General features: G+C 47.9%; 1 protein-coding gene across 1 annotated transcript in view; it reads left to right on the top strand.

Moving 5' to 3' along the window:
• The window catches only part of ACAP3 (ArfGAP with coiled-coil, ankyrin repeat and PH domains 3), a 102,998-nt gene that overhangs the window by 60,126 nt on the left and 28,487 nt on the right, over positions 1 to 14,385 (top strand). Inside the window, exons 5-9 of the mRNA XM_087755344.1 lie at positions 2,160 to 2,218; positions 5,304 to 5,487; positions 8,594 to 8,638; positions 9,092 to 9,187; positions 9,521 to 9,595. Of these exons, the coding sequence (XP_087611470.1) occupies positions 2,160 to 2,218; positions 5,304 to 5,487; positions 8,594 to 8,638; positions 9,092 to 9,187; positions 9,521 to 9,595 (459 nt within the window). The remainder of the gene's footprint in view (positions 1 to 2,159; positions 2,219 to 5,303; positions 5,488 to 8,593; positions 8,639 to 9,091; positions 9,188 to 9,520; positions 9,596 to 14,385) is intronic.

The following is a 14,385-nucleotide window of genomic DNA, read 5'->3' as shown; positions in this document are numbered from 1 at the left end:
TGCAGCCAGCGCTGCTGTTTCTACGCAGAGTGCTTTGCATTCTGTTTGGATAGTACACCTGTGTAGTGTCAAAAGCATGGCTTGCTTATCTCCTAGTGGGAGATGTTAGGTAGATGTTAGACATCTGTGTCTGTGTGAATCTGTTGGCACTGGAAGGAAAGGTCAGGAACGAACCAGAGTGGTTTTGCTAGTAGATTACTGCGGGGTGTGAGAAGGTTAAAGCTTGCGACCACGTCAGAGCGTGTGTGACATGTCAGATCTCTGCAGTGCCTGCCAAGATCTTAGTGTCGTGGGCAGAGTACTGCTCAGGCTGGGAACGCAGATCATGCTCCAGGGTGGGGAGGTGTTTTTAGTTTTGTTCTTGTATCTCACTATCCTCTATTTTTAATTGGCAATTTATTAAGTCAGTCTTCCCCAAGTCAAATCTGTTTTGCCCGTGATGGTAACTGGTGAGTGATCTCCTTGTACTTATCTCAACCCATGAACTTTTTCATCTGATTTCCTCCCCTTGTCTTGCTGAGGAGGGGTGGTGAAAGGGTGGCTTGGTGGGCACCTGGCAGCCAGGCAAGCTGAACCCGCCACCTCCTCACAAAAAGCTGCTGCTTTAGGCAATGCCAGCTCTTTTGCACTGTAAATGGTCTGATATGATTACTATTCCTGCCTCTTGGAAAAGGCCAGGAGACCCAGAGGTGCTCACCACTTCTGGGTCTTGCCTGAACTGTGTAGTGAAGCAGAGAAGGTGGCCAGAAAAGGAAAGGAGAGATGGTGGGTGGGGTGTCAAGGGAAGCTGCCCAAAAAACTCCCACTGGAAATCCAAGCTTGCCACAAAGAGGAAGGGAAAAAAGCAAACTGGAGAAAGATGTTTGTTTTAATCCAAAGGGCTTCATACAGTCTGCTTGCTGAGAGAAGGTGCCTTGATGAAATCCTGTGTCAGCCTCATGCTCCCTGCTTGAGAACAGTCCCGAACAGTCCCACGCTCTGCGGGCTCAGGCGGCCTCCTCTGAAAGGGCTTTGGTCATTTCAGGAGAGAAAGCAAGGCCAAATGCTGGATGGGGAAATGCTGCTCCTGGTGACTGCATCCTCAGGCAGACAGACACAGTCACCATCATGTGTTCCAGGACCTCTCTAGGTTAAATTGGCTGCTCAGGACACACTGTAAAGTTGGAGCAAAGGAGCCAGGGTTGCTCATGCCAACCAGCTGTAGTGATGCCAGACCCCAGCACCGTGATGTTTCAGGGTATCATTAAGTTTTGGACCGGTGCCCAGGCCTTGTGTTCCTGATGGTGGGATCAAATGGGGTCCATGTCCATTCTTTGTGGGCCACTCTTGCTAGCCGCAGCGTGGACAGTGGCTTTTCTCTGTCACCCAGGGGCGATGTGTGCCTCCTGCTGCAGTTGCTATGTGGTCTGGGAGCCTCTGCCCATCTGGTCCCAATTAGCCACAAATGCTGTGTCATCCTGATGCATGTCTGAAATACGGAGTTATTTGTAACCGTGGATGGGAGGCAGCTGAGCAGACACCACTGTTCGGCATCTCGCAGAGGGCAGGGGGAGAACATCTCTTAAAGGAAGATGGGGAGGGCTGGAGATGAGATGGGCAGAGGGTGCAGAGTAATGGACTTGGGACCTTTTTTTTTTTTTTTTGAGGGACAGACAGGAGAGTAAAACTTAAAAGACTTGTAGAAACTAAGTCTCTTTATACCGTATGCTGGGGCCTCTTACCCGTGTTGATCAGCGTGTGGCTGCCTGTGCTGTACCTTCAGCGATGGTGGTGTTGAGGTGACAGTGCCCTCCTCTGGCAAAAGGAGAAATTGGAGGCTCGGGAGAGACAGTTCAAAGTGGGGACTGTGAAGGCAACTGCTCCTACAAACGCTCCTCTTACGAAGGTATGTTGGTGGCAGAGGTCTCTTTGGGATATTCAGAGCCCTGGCACGGGCTGTGGAAGCTGCAGTGCAGGAATTCTGCACTTGTAAGGGAGTGCTGCAGCTACAGAAAAAAGTTATCTGTTATGACAGCCATCAAGTAATGGACGCCAAGCCCTGCAGTAATGCTGAGTCCCTCACATTGAAGGTCCGAGAGAGTATTCATGGATTTTGACTCCTCAATGTTTCCATGTTGCAAAAATATTATATATATTCTTTTCGCTCTCTTTTGTTTCAGATCCTGTTTGACCAGGCTCAGAGGTCAGTCCGGCAGCAGCTGCACAATTTTGTGAAAGAGTGAGTATTTGTCTTATCAGCTTGGTCTTTAGCTTCTTGAACTTCCTTTGCATTTATCCTTTGTGCACTGGAAACAGAACTACAACCTCCACACAGCTGCTGAAGGCTCTGCTTGGAGCAGAAGAGACACTGAAGGGCAGAGGAAAAGATCCGGTTTGTGTCATGGCTGTTGCTGCCATCTTGCTACACTGTCATTTGATTGCTCTGTTGTCAACCAGCTGTCTTCATCCTGTTCCCATCTCATAGTTAAAACTGGACATGAGGCATACTTCCAGATCAGAGCATCATCCTGAGGTCTGGTAAAGTCCATCTGCAGAGCCCATCTTTGCTGCTTCTCACTGATGCTCTAGGTTAAATCTAGTTCAGATCCCTGCAGAGCAGGGCCAGCTCTACATCTTACATTATCTTAATGTTCCATGCAGAGTTTCATTCGTGGTTTAAACCAGTGCATGCTTGCAGAAGGGAGGAACTTTGCTGCCAAATGACTCTGGGGTCCAGCAGAATCAGTGTGTTCTTAGCTCCCCACACAACATGCTTCGTCACTCAAAATTACAGCAGCCCTGCTCTTCTGGGGTAACCTGAGCATCTCTCTGGAAGATGAGACTTACAGACAGAAGGGCCATTCTTGTGTGGAGGGAGCAGCTAATCATCGCTGTGCCTTCAGCTTGGAGCCTGACCACTGGTTCAGAGTTCTTTGCTAATGGAAAGCAAGTTTACAATGCCCTGGTGTGAGCAATGCAGAATGTTGCATATTAAGGATGGTAGCTTGCACACGGCAGGCCTGAGGTGCAGAAGGACTGGGCCCAGGAGGTTAGTTGAATAGGGACAGTCTCTCAGCAGGCTGTCCCTGCCATTGCTGCATTAACACCTTTCCTCTGAGCGCCTCTTTTCCCCAGGGCAGGTACCTAGCGCAGCACGGGATCCCGAGTCAGTGCAATATAGGTCAGAGAGGCAACTGAGGCCTTCAGCTAAGCGGGAGCTGGTTGCCATGGGAACTGGTAATTGCCTGTGAATCCCTCAGCAGCTGTGTGGTGTGATGGAGGGAGGGGGTCCCCAGCTGACCCCCCCTTTCCTCATCCCCATCTTCTTGCCTGGCACTCACCCTACCCCCACTTTCTCTATAATCATTTCTCTGATGAGCTCAGATTTAATCTGCTTAAGGCTGGCAGTCGGAAAGGGGAATTTCACCTTCATTTTGGGTCTGTCGTCCTGTCAGCATCTTTGCAACTTACTCTTTTTTGCACTTGTACTGCTCAACCTCTGCACTTGCAGGCCCTGGTGCTTTGATCTTTGCATTGCTCCTGCTCTTGGTTGGAAGATAATTTCTATGATCGGGGACATTTTGAACAATCCAGCTAGGGCCAATCTGCAACTCCCTGGCTGACTGGGAACCAAGGAACAATGGGGACTGTGCCCTTGCATTCAGACATATCTGAGAGGGCAATATTTATCCTCTAACCTGCCCTCCCTGTCCCCAAGCCCAGAAGGTCTTTGCCTGGTTTATTTGTGGTACACACAGGAGAGGTCAGCTTGCCCTGCCTGTGCTGTCAGTAGCCAAACCTTCTGTGACTGCCTTAGCATGTTACCAAGCCACAGACCTTGCTGAGTAGGAGGGTTTTATTAGCTAAGGCTTGAGGTTGCAGTCATGCTGCTGCAGGCTGGCTTAGAGCTAGCTGAGAATTTCCAGCAGTATCACATGCCTCCGAACTCCTGCTGCTTTCCATTGGGGATATGCATAGATGAGGAAGCCATTCTCTCCAAAGCTGGATCAAAAGCTATGTAAAATCCCCACAGCCCTTTGCTGCAAGTGACCCAAAAATGCAAAAAGTGACCCTGTTATTTTCCTGTGAATGGAGCTAGGTGGCCATGTAACTCAGCAGCCCGGAGCATTGAGGGCAACCGTAAAAAAGCAACAACCACCAGAACAGTAATCCAATCACCTCTATTTTCTTTTATCCGTACTGTACCTCCCCATGGTAGACTCTCTTGGCCAGAGGCTTATCCACCCATAAGTATATGCAACTTCAAACAGTTTGCCACAGGGCAGAGTTCAGCATTTACTGCCTGTCATGTTCAACTGAGGCTCTTCATCTTCCCTAGGGCAAAAAATAAGTGGATGCTACTTATTTACTAACAGTTTTTAACTACTTTAAGTTATAACAATTTATACTTGAGGTAAATGGAGCTCCTCTGGATGGAAAATAAGTGTTTGTGTTGCAGCTGCTGTAAATCAGCATTGCTACTTTCAACTCCTGAGGAACCAGGGCTACTTGTAAGAGCTGATCTTCAGGTATTGCTGTCCTCACTTCTTTGTGATCATACAACTCAAATCAAGTCCTGCCTGAATGGTACCTATTAGTTAATTAAAAAAACAACCAAACAAACTTAAAAAATCCTGCCTGTTGCTATGCCTTTATAGCCTCCCCCCTGCCCATGCAAAGCAGACCCCTGATCCCATGTAAGGTCTCTGGGCATAAATAAAACTTTGAAAGTTCCTGTTGTGGACTGCGTATTTCTGAATGCAAATGTTAATAAATGTGCCTGTTATAAAAGGGGAAAAAATAGTTAAATGTCTGGATTTTACAGTCAGACAAGACAGAATCAGCTAGAGATGCACATGAATGGCCTGGCTGCCCTAGCTGAATGCCCTGTCCTGAATTTGAAAAGTAGCTGGTTTTACTCTTCACAAAATGGAATACAAAGCATGTGTTTTCACAGGTAGGCTCTGAAATGTTCTGTTCGCCATTTACTTTGAGGGCAATTGTGGACTATCTTTAGGGCTGGATGCCATCTGGCCTGGCTTTCTGGATGCTGTCCTTGGAGAATTTCCTTAAGGCTTTGAAGGCAGTATGTAAGGTCCAATATCTTTCCTTGCCAACTGTCTCTAAAGAAAGACCGTCTAGAGTTAATCTGGAGTCAGTCCAGCTGGACACAGCGGAGCTTGGTGGGGTGGGTTAGATCCCAATGGCATCTGGAGCAGGATCTCTGAGTTATCCTAGTGTACCTGGTTGCACGTCTCCCTGCTCTGCTGCTATCAGCAATATTCTGGCTGCTTTGTAACAATCGCATCTTCTTTGGGTTCCAGTGACGTCCGGAAGTTCAAGGAAACCAAGAAGCAGTTTGACAAGGTGCGAGAGGACATGGAGATTTCGCTGGTGAAGAATGCCCAGGCACCTCGGCACAAGCCCCATGAAGTGGAGGAAGCAACAGGCACCTTGACCATAACCAGAAAGTGTTTCCGACATCTGGCCCTAGACTATGTGCTACAGGTTGGTGTCTGTGCCCCCAGCTCTGACTGGATTTCCCAGTACAGAGCAAGACATCACAGGCAAATTACTAAATAATCTACTGTAGGGAATGAAGATGAGGGATGAGAGAGGGCAAGTAGGGTCTTACAACTGGGTTCAAAAGAGTACTGGATTACTAATCCATTGGACGTTTTTCCCTGAGGCAGGGAATCCTTAGGACTGGTGTGTGATGGAGCATGAAACCACCAAGGTTTGCTCTAGTTCCAGGCACTGGTGTAGTTGTACCACTATGAACCCATGTATGGCTTAGCAAAGCCCTGTACTGCAGTAGGTGCCAGCGTTCTCTGAGCTGCCTTTTGACATAATCCAGCCTGTCTGTATGAAAGAGTAGGCTGTGCTGGGATGAGAGGACCTTCACTGGTGGGGCTGTGAGTTCTGTAGCTGATCGCATCTGCTTGAAGTAGTCACAAGATGTTGGTATAAGTGGTGTAAGAGAGAGGAGGCTTTTCCCCAAATCCTTAGCTGCTTTGATCTTTATAACTCTCCAGAGAGTCTGGCAAAACAGTGTAATGAAACTACTGAAAGTGAGGGACCGAGCACAGCACTGTCAAGTGCACTCACTGCACCCAGAATGGTGAAGGATTTTCCTTTGCATCATTCGTAGGCTTCGTGTCAAGTCTGTCCTTTCAGGCAGTGGGTATATTAAGCAGACAAATTCAGTGTTAATATTGATCCATGTGTGTCTCCACTAGCTGTCACTCCTGCAGCACCAAACTGGGACCATCTGCCAACACGTTCTGTCTGATCATGAGGTAGTCTCTGATGTCACATGCTCTGGCAGCTGCAGATAGAAAGGCAATGCTTTCCCCTTAAAGTATAAATTATGCATATCATTGGCCCTCCTTTAGGATTGCAATTTTTTGCACCTAGGATTTTAGATATGAATGCAACTGTATTTGCTGGCAAGGTCACACTATAGTAAGGTCTCTCCATTTCTCGCACTGACAGAGAGGAAGAGTTGCTTTAATGTGCTGGTCCAATATTGGGCAAGTTTCCCTGTTGGTCCACTGCAAGGTACCAGTCTAAATCCATCAGTTTTGAAATGCATAGACATGAACTTGTCCAGGCACCCTTTGGTATTTAACTAAGGATATAGTGAGGAGAGTTATTTCATTCTTTTATATCTGAAAGGAGATCTTTTCCTGCCCCTGAATGTCCACACAACTGAAGGGCACCCCCTCATAATGAATTACTGCAATTAGGATATTGTTTTAAGTTAAGCTCTCCCACCACAAATCCCAACTGAGATACCTGGGAAAAGGGACAACTTGGCTCACAGCAAAAATCAAGTCCCAGAATTTGCCATGGTGGAATCAGCTATAGAGGACACTGTATTGGCAGAAAAGTCCCGGTTGGTGCTCATGCAAAGGCTAGATGCAGAAAATCTTCCAACCAGCATCCTCTGTTTTCTCTCCAGCCTCCAGAGAGACAGACCCTGTTTTGTGAATCTGTTTCACCTTTCACATCTTGCAGAACTCATCTTCATCATTTTTGACTTTGTCAACAGGCCTGAAATTGGCACAGTCAAACTTTAAGGATTACTTGCACACCTTGAAGAGAGCCAAAAGGACCAGGACCCAGTAAAACACAGTTCAGAGCAAGACTTTTCACTGTAATGTAACACATTTCCATTATGATAGTGGCTGTTTTATGGCTATAAATGGCCAGGAGGAGTTACTGCTGTGGAGTGAAACTGCCTGTTGGTATAAAGCAGGGTTACTGGTTCCAGTCCTTTTTTTTTTTTTCTTTTTTTTTTTACCTAGTATACTGGGTGTGGAAAGGAGGGATCTAGGAGGCTGGGGATGTACCTGAACTACTTTGTCTCTCCTCCCGCGTTGCTGGAGCTGATGACCAGGTTGCTTAGTACAGAATCAGGAGGCTGATCGTGGCGTGCCTCGCAGAGACTGTTCCAGGCAGAACTGTGGCAGGTCCCAGCACGCTGCCCTTTAGTAACTTTTATCTATGTTTAGGTTCAGTTACTGCAAGCATAGTGCTTCTAAGCAAACTGATGCTGCATTTATGAGTTATTAACACACTGGAACCAATTGTGTCATGGTAACACATTATTCGTGACACTGACAGCTGAACGTGCTGTAACTGTGCAATTGCATGGAGTAGGGGTTAGCACTCCCTTTCCCAGTGGCATAAGACAATACTGGAGAGAGAGAAAGAAAGAATCAGGGCATAGCACCTTGCTGCATTGTGCCCAAGGTTTTATGGTAGGGATTTCAGGTGGGACTTTTCTGATCAAAGATGCAGGCAGTGAACTGTGAGGTGTCAAAGACGACCTTCTGCAACCACTCTGCTAAGCGAGGAATGGCCAGGCTCTCCTATCCTCACAGTAAATGCTCCAGACTGGTTCTTTTGCAGTAGCAGGGTGCCTTTCCAAAGCAATGCTATCTTGCTGTTACAAGAGGTACTGCAGTTCTTCCCTGGCCAGGAAAGAGGTGTAAGCCTGAATGTGCTGCCTCTTCTTCCACCCCAAGAGCCCAAGCACATCAGGGCTGGCACAGGAAACCCTGAGCTACTGCTGCTTCTGTGGGGAAGGGACGTGACGGTCCCTGGGGCAGTCACCCATGCACTTTTCTCCAAGAAAAATGCATGTGCAAAGGGTGTGCACACTGAGAACATAGTCCTCTCCGAGGTACCACGATTTACTGGCTGGCTTCACTATGATTACTGAAAAAACCCATAACATTACACAGGTACCCCTCAGCCTGCTAAGAGAAATCAAAGCAGTGACCTGATAGATTAAACATCTCCTTCATGTGATACCAAATTGCACTCTGGGGTCACTGTTTGTTGTCAGCCTATGTACAGACATACACCTAGCAGTGACCTTAATCAGTAGCAGCCCAGGTCAGAAAATGCATCTATGCTGTTTCCCTTTTTATTCCACTTGGAACTCACCAGAACTGTCTTTTCAGAAACTAACTTTCTGGAACTGTCCTTGAATAATTTGTGGCTTGCTGCTAGGAGTATTGCAGCAAGTTGTTCATACTTAGATCTCCATGCCCAACTGCTTAATGCTGCTAATGTTGAGAGTCTTATCTTGATTCCTTCACAGATCAACGTCCTACAGGCCAAGAAGAAGTTTGAAATACTGGATGCGGTAAGGGCTCTCTGTTTTCTGTGGCTGCTCTCAGTGACTCAATGAAAGGCAGCCCTCTCCATTTCAGGTTGCATGGGTCGACATACCGACTCCTCGGTCTGCCCTGGAGATACTGTCTGGGACTGCTCTGGGGGCTGCAGGTATGCTAACGAGAGGGGAGAATGAAGGACCAGCAAGACACTCCACAGGCCAGAACTAGAGGGGACTTTCAGGGGTGAAGGAGAGACTGCTTTTACTGCTTTGTGCTTACAACAGGGGTTGCCTGACAGTGTGCAAGGATTTTGTGAGAGGAAGAAAGGAGAAGAGTGAGAGGCATCTAATGGATAGATTGCTTTGGGAAGGGAAAGGGTTAGACCTTGAAGAGACTTGTTTGTGGGTAATAAGGGATAAGGATTTTTCAGACTCACTTTGTCCCAGAACCTGTTCTGACCTTGCTATTGTTTCCTTCCCCAGATGCTGTCCTTCATGCATGCCCAGTACACCTTCTTCCAGCAGGGCTACAGTCTTCTCCATGAACTGGATCCCTACATGAAGAAACTAGCCACAGAGGTGAGGGGACAGGGAATATAGTTGACTCAATTTGCCTGTTTGTACGCCTTCACCCTGAAGGGACATCCTCTCCCCTGTTCAGCTACCATACCTGGTAATCAGGGAGTGGCCAGAGCATCATGCATGTCGGGTGTTCGGTAAGCCATGCTGCACTATGGGGTGACAGCCAAAGGCTATGCTTACTTTCAGTGCACACCCAAACACAGTGTCTTGCGGGGACTCCTTGTGTTAGGTAGGGCTGGTGTAATCCCACAGAAGGGAAGCAGAGATGGACAGTGGCTCATAAACCTCCTTCCTGACTTTTATACCCCGTGTTCTCCTCCCTGCCTTTAGCTGGACCAGCTGGTGATTGATTCTGCAGTGGAGAAGAGGGAGATGGAGCACAAGCATGCGCTGATACAGCAGAGGGTGAGTCCTGGGGCTGCAGCTTGGTGCAAGCAGCACTTCTCTCCATCACTGCGGTTGTCTGGATCACACAGTGGCAACTGCTATCTGATGCGGGGCCTTTCTGGGTTAGTCCTTCACAGCCTGGAGCAGTAGCAGCAGAAAGTGTTGAGATGAGAGTAATAACCTTGTGGATGCTGGGAGGTCTAGCTAGTAGGTAGGCCTGATCAAATGTGGGGCATTCAGCTACTGACACATCTGAGTACACAAGGGAGAGGGACACAGGGAGGACCCCATGGGTCAGGGCACCTGGGTGGTTTTCCCAGCTCTGCCTCTGAGCAAGCCTTCCTTCTGTGCTCTGCCTCCCTCCTTGCTATGGAGGATGTGGGAAGATTTAAAGGTTTGTGTTCCATAAATGGCTCTGAGATAGAGGAGTGGATGTAGTTGTTTGTAATTGCCTGTGAAAATGACTGCATAGCAGAGCTGCTTTTGGGGAGAGGTTAAACACTTTTCTCCTACTTTTTTTTCTTTTTTTGCGTGCACGCTCTCTCTTTTTGTTTCTTCCCCAGTCATAGCATCATAGAATTGTTTAGGTTGGAAAAGACCTTTAAGATCATCAAATCCAACTGTTAACCCAGCACTGCCGAGTGCAGCACTAAACCACGTCCCTAAAGTCTCACATCCTTCTTCTGGCTGAGCAACAAGCTAGCTTTTGTCCGGCAAGCCCCATGATCTCCAGCTACTGCAGTATTACTGCACTTCCCTTCTGACACTTCTCCCTGCCTTGCCCTGTGGTGAGGCAGCCCAGCCCTACCAGATGGCCAGAGTCCCTGTTAAATCATCCAGCAGACGAATGAGTGGATGCACTCCTCTGGTACCCATAGACAGGACTTGCTGCAGGGCCTTTTTGTTGTTCATAGGGAACTAACACTGTACTGAAGTGATGTTAATGGGTTGTGGGGGAGAGTGAGCAGGACTCTGTACTGCTATTGAGAGAGGAGTGTGCTGCTGTGAACTTCTTTCATGCTCCAAACTGCAGGTCAGATGATTCGTGCTTAGCTCCTGTGACATGACATGGCTACAGCCTTGAGCAGCATAACGTTGGAGAGGCCCAGGGGGACCCAAGTAATAGAGCTGCCATGGCTGAGCAAGCTGTTGTTTTCAGCTGAGCTATGGTAACCCACTATGTGTGTGTGCTGTTGCCTGCTGTAATTGGGTGTAACCACCATGAACTGGCAAGATAATAGGATTTATTATCAGACAAGTCTGAGCCTTCAGTAGGGAGGCATCTTTGGTTAACGTGGGCTCTGATTTTCCAGACCATTCATCTGGGAATGATTACAAATCCGAAGCTTGTAGAAATATCAACTAATTTTTTTTTTTTCTTTTCCTTCTCTTCTTCATGGATTACTGACCTGCCCCTGCAGACTCTCCTGCAGGTGAGTACCCACGTGTATGTCCTTCTTCTGGCATCTTGTTTGCTCAGAATTAGCACTTTGGTGCTCTGGATGTTTACTAAGTTCTGCCTTTGACAGCAAGGCAAAGAAACCTTGCCGAGGCATTAGTGCTGTAACTTGAACACTGGAGATGTGATTTTAATTCCCAGCTTCAAGTGAGTTTGGTTTCATCCTCATCAAAGTTGTTTTCAGTCCTGTGCTAAAATAAGATTTTGCTTCCCTCTACCCTGTATGGTGGTCAGTCTTGACTCGGAGTTCAGTATTGCAGTGGCGGCAGCACTTGGCTGGCACTTAATGCATCTCTGGTGCCTAGGAGCCTTTGAGGACCACGGGTCTGGTGGGAGGGGAATTGGCTGCACAGGCTCATAGCAGAGGGTGTTGGTGGACTCTCACACACACACACTCTCACACACACACTCTCACGCTGTCTGGGTGCAGTAAGAGGGGATTTCAGAGAGCCCTGAGAAATACCTGTTCATGAACCAAGCCCTGAGGAGGAATCGCTAAGGAGTCCGTATCTGGCAGGCACTTGTGTGGATCAATACTCCTCAACAGGAGGAATCTAAGTGGTCGTCATTTTCTTTCTAATGCTGTCTCTCAAAAATGTCATAACCCGTGAAATGGAAACATAACCAGGTTTGAAAGCTAATGACAGACATTCCCTGTGAATCAGCCTGTGCATATGCTCCCTTTGGTTAAGTGTTCTGAGGGAGGGGTAAATCCATTTGTGAACTCTTCAGTTCCCCTGGGATTCTGCTGGAGTGATGACTTCATTCAAGAGAACGTGGAAAACCTCTCTAGTGCAGTGCATATCAGTTAAATCTCTTTACGTGGCTTTGCTGACTGGACTAGCAGGGAATGAAGCAGAGGTCAGGTTCCAAGAGGGAGAGCGAGCAATTACTCTTCATCAGGACACATATGCATAGAGCTGTGGCTCTCTGTGTGCATAAGCTTGTAAGAGAGCTGAACATCCCTGCTGCAACTTAGGATTTAAAGCTTCCTGCCTGGAGATGTTATGAGACTGCTTTTCAGCTACTCTGAGTCGGTGTTGCTCCTCCCTTTGCAATGGAGGATGGCACTCTGCGTCTGGTGAGCATCTTGCTGTCTCCAAAGGGAGCACAGCACATTGAATATATGTCTTCATGCTCAGCCCAGAATACCCTCTGGTCTCTTGAAAAATTTGGAGCTTAATTAGAGAGGAGTGGCAGAAGTATCCTTATTTCCTCAACACGGTGTCTTCCCAAACAGCCTGCTAAGGCATGACAGAAAGGGAGGGAATCCAGTTTAAATAATACATTTTGAAGTTGGGATAGGGGAGCTGTGCAGATTCAGAAGATAGGGCCTTGCTCATTGAATGGTCTTTGGGCAGCTTTGTGAGGTGTGGAGGGCAGCCTTCTACGAGCCAAGTTCATAAGGAAGTGGTGTGTGGCGTTTTGTTTCATTATTGTTTTAATTAAAATAAATTTGGTAGGAGAGAAAAACTCAGCACAAATCTTGACTATTTTCTTTGATACTGGAATTCGGGTGCCTTTTTCCTATGCCACCCTTTCCCCATCTGCCACCTTTGGGGTAGATTCCTGGGGCAGCTATCATTTCAAGCTGTCATTTTAACCACTGCCCTCTCTGCCTCCCCAGCTCCAAAACCTTAAAGAGCTCCATCTGCAGCTTCACACTTCATATGAAGATAATGCTCACTTATACAAAAAGGGTTCCAATAAAATCAGCAAGAGTTAAGGAAAAGTCTCAATTTTTATGGGCTACAATAAATATTTGAGTTATCCTCCTGTTGTGCAAAGAGAGAGGAGAGCTTCAGCACGAAGGCTGGGGGTGCCTTTCTTCTGACTGTGTGTAGGACGCATGTGTGCAAGGACTGCAGTATGGAATCCATTTCTGCAAACGCTGAGGAGATAGTCTTGTAGCTTCCCACATTTCTCGTGTGTTGAACTAAACTGTCTTAAACCACACATGTAATGAGTTTGTATGGTTTTATGTGGGCTCAGTTGTTTCAGGTGGATGCACGAAGACACACAGGGCCTGGGGTAGTTGGACCACTTAGGAGAAAAATTTTGGAGAACTTAGCACTGGAACGCACAGCCCTAGGAATTTTTTCCAAGGGGAAATGAGGACAGAAATGGTAATGTTTAAACCAGTCCACCCTTGCAGATACTGACCTTCCTGAATCCTTCCACTGCACCAAAACTGACAGGCCAGTCTCTGGAAGTGAAAGAATACAGGGCTACGTACAGGTTGAAGCCTCAGCCTATTTCCCGGTCCGGATAGTGCGGGAAGCAATTGTGCTTCAGTTGCCTCTTTGCAGGGAAGGGAGGATGGAGTGCCAAGGCAGAGCTCTCTGCCTCATTTAGCCCAGCTGGTAGATAACAAACCAGGGGCCATATGGCACTTCAGCCCCCTGATTTCTGGGGCTGCAGTGGAGCAGGGGTGGAATTACTGGCCAAAGGGTGGCTCTGCTCCAGTGAGCTGGGGAAGGCAGACAAGCCTGGCTCTGTTAAGGTCAGGGAAGCATTCGGTGAGCATCTTCCTGTCAACTTTGCTGTGCGTTGCCTGGCTTCTCCCACTCCCTTCTGTGCCTCCCTGACAGCTGTATGAAAATTAGCCCTTGCTCTAAGCTGATTGACTGTGAATAGGAGGCAGGAGGAGGGGGTAAGCAGGTGGTCCCCAGAGGCCAGCAGGCTTCCTTCGCCTAGTGCCCCTTGCTTTGACAGGAGCCAACGGCAGAGCTTGGAGCTACCCAAAAAGGAGTAGGAGGGGTAAAGGAGAAGGGGCTGAAAAAGAAATCCCTCCTTCCCTGCCAGCCCACGGTGCTTAGCAGAGATGCTACTCTAGAGAGCGAACAGAGAGAGAGAGAGAGAGGACACGCCGAGCTGCTCCCTGCTCTCTAGGCAAGAGCAGCAAAACCTCCCTTGCAGCTGGCATCATGAAGATTTTCAGCAGGCTTGAATACCTCCTGGTAAGGAGACTCCTGCAGGGTTGGTTTGACTTGGGGAGAAAGTTTAGAGGGCACTTTTCCCGGGGGGATCGAGGACCTTGCTTGCTGATGTGACCCAAAAGCAAGTACAGCTTTATTACTGCAGGAGAGCAAATGTGTTTGGTTCTGTTTCTGGGACGGAAAAGCTCTGGGGCAGGGCACAGATCTCTGTGCATCATCTGCTGGCAAGCTGTAGAGCAGGGAGATCATTTGGCATTAGGAAATCCAAGAAACAAAAGGTCTGTAAATGGGATTTGGCCGGAATGAATGAAAGCTGGCTGCACAGAAGGGGAATGTAGGTGGGGGAGCCCTCCTCCAAATTCCATCTGCCTCTGTGGGTCTTGGATTGTACACAGTATATACACAGAGGT

The sequence above is a fragment of the Nipponia nippon genome, unplaced genomic scaffold (assembly GCF_047370975.1).
Source record: "Nipponia nippon isolate SJK-2023a ecotype South Korea unplaced genomic scaffold, ASM4737097v1 scaffold_19, whole genome shotgun sequence".
In the NCBI taxonomy this organism is placed as follows: domain Eukaryota; kingdom Metazoa; phylum Chordata; class Aves; order Pelecaniformes; family Threskiornithidae; genus Nipponia; species Nipponia nippon.
Note: the sequence above shows the minus strand (reverse complement) of the source record. Positions and strands in the feature narration are given on the sequence as shown.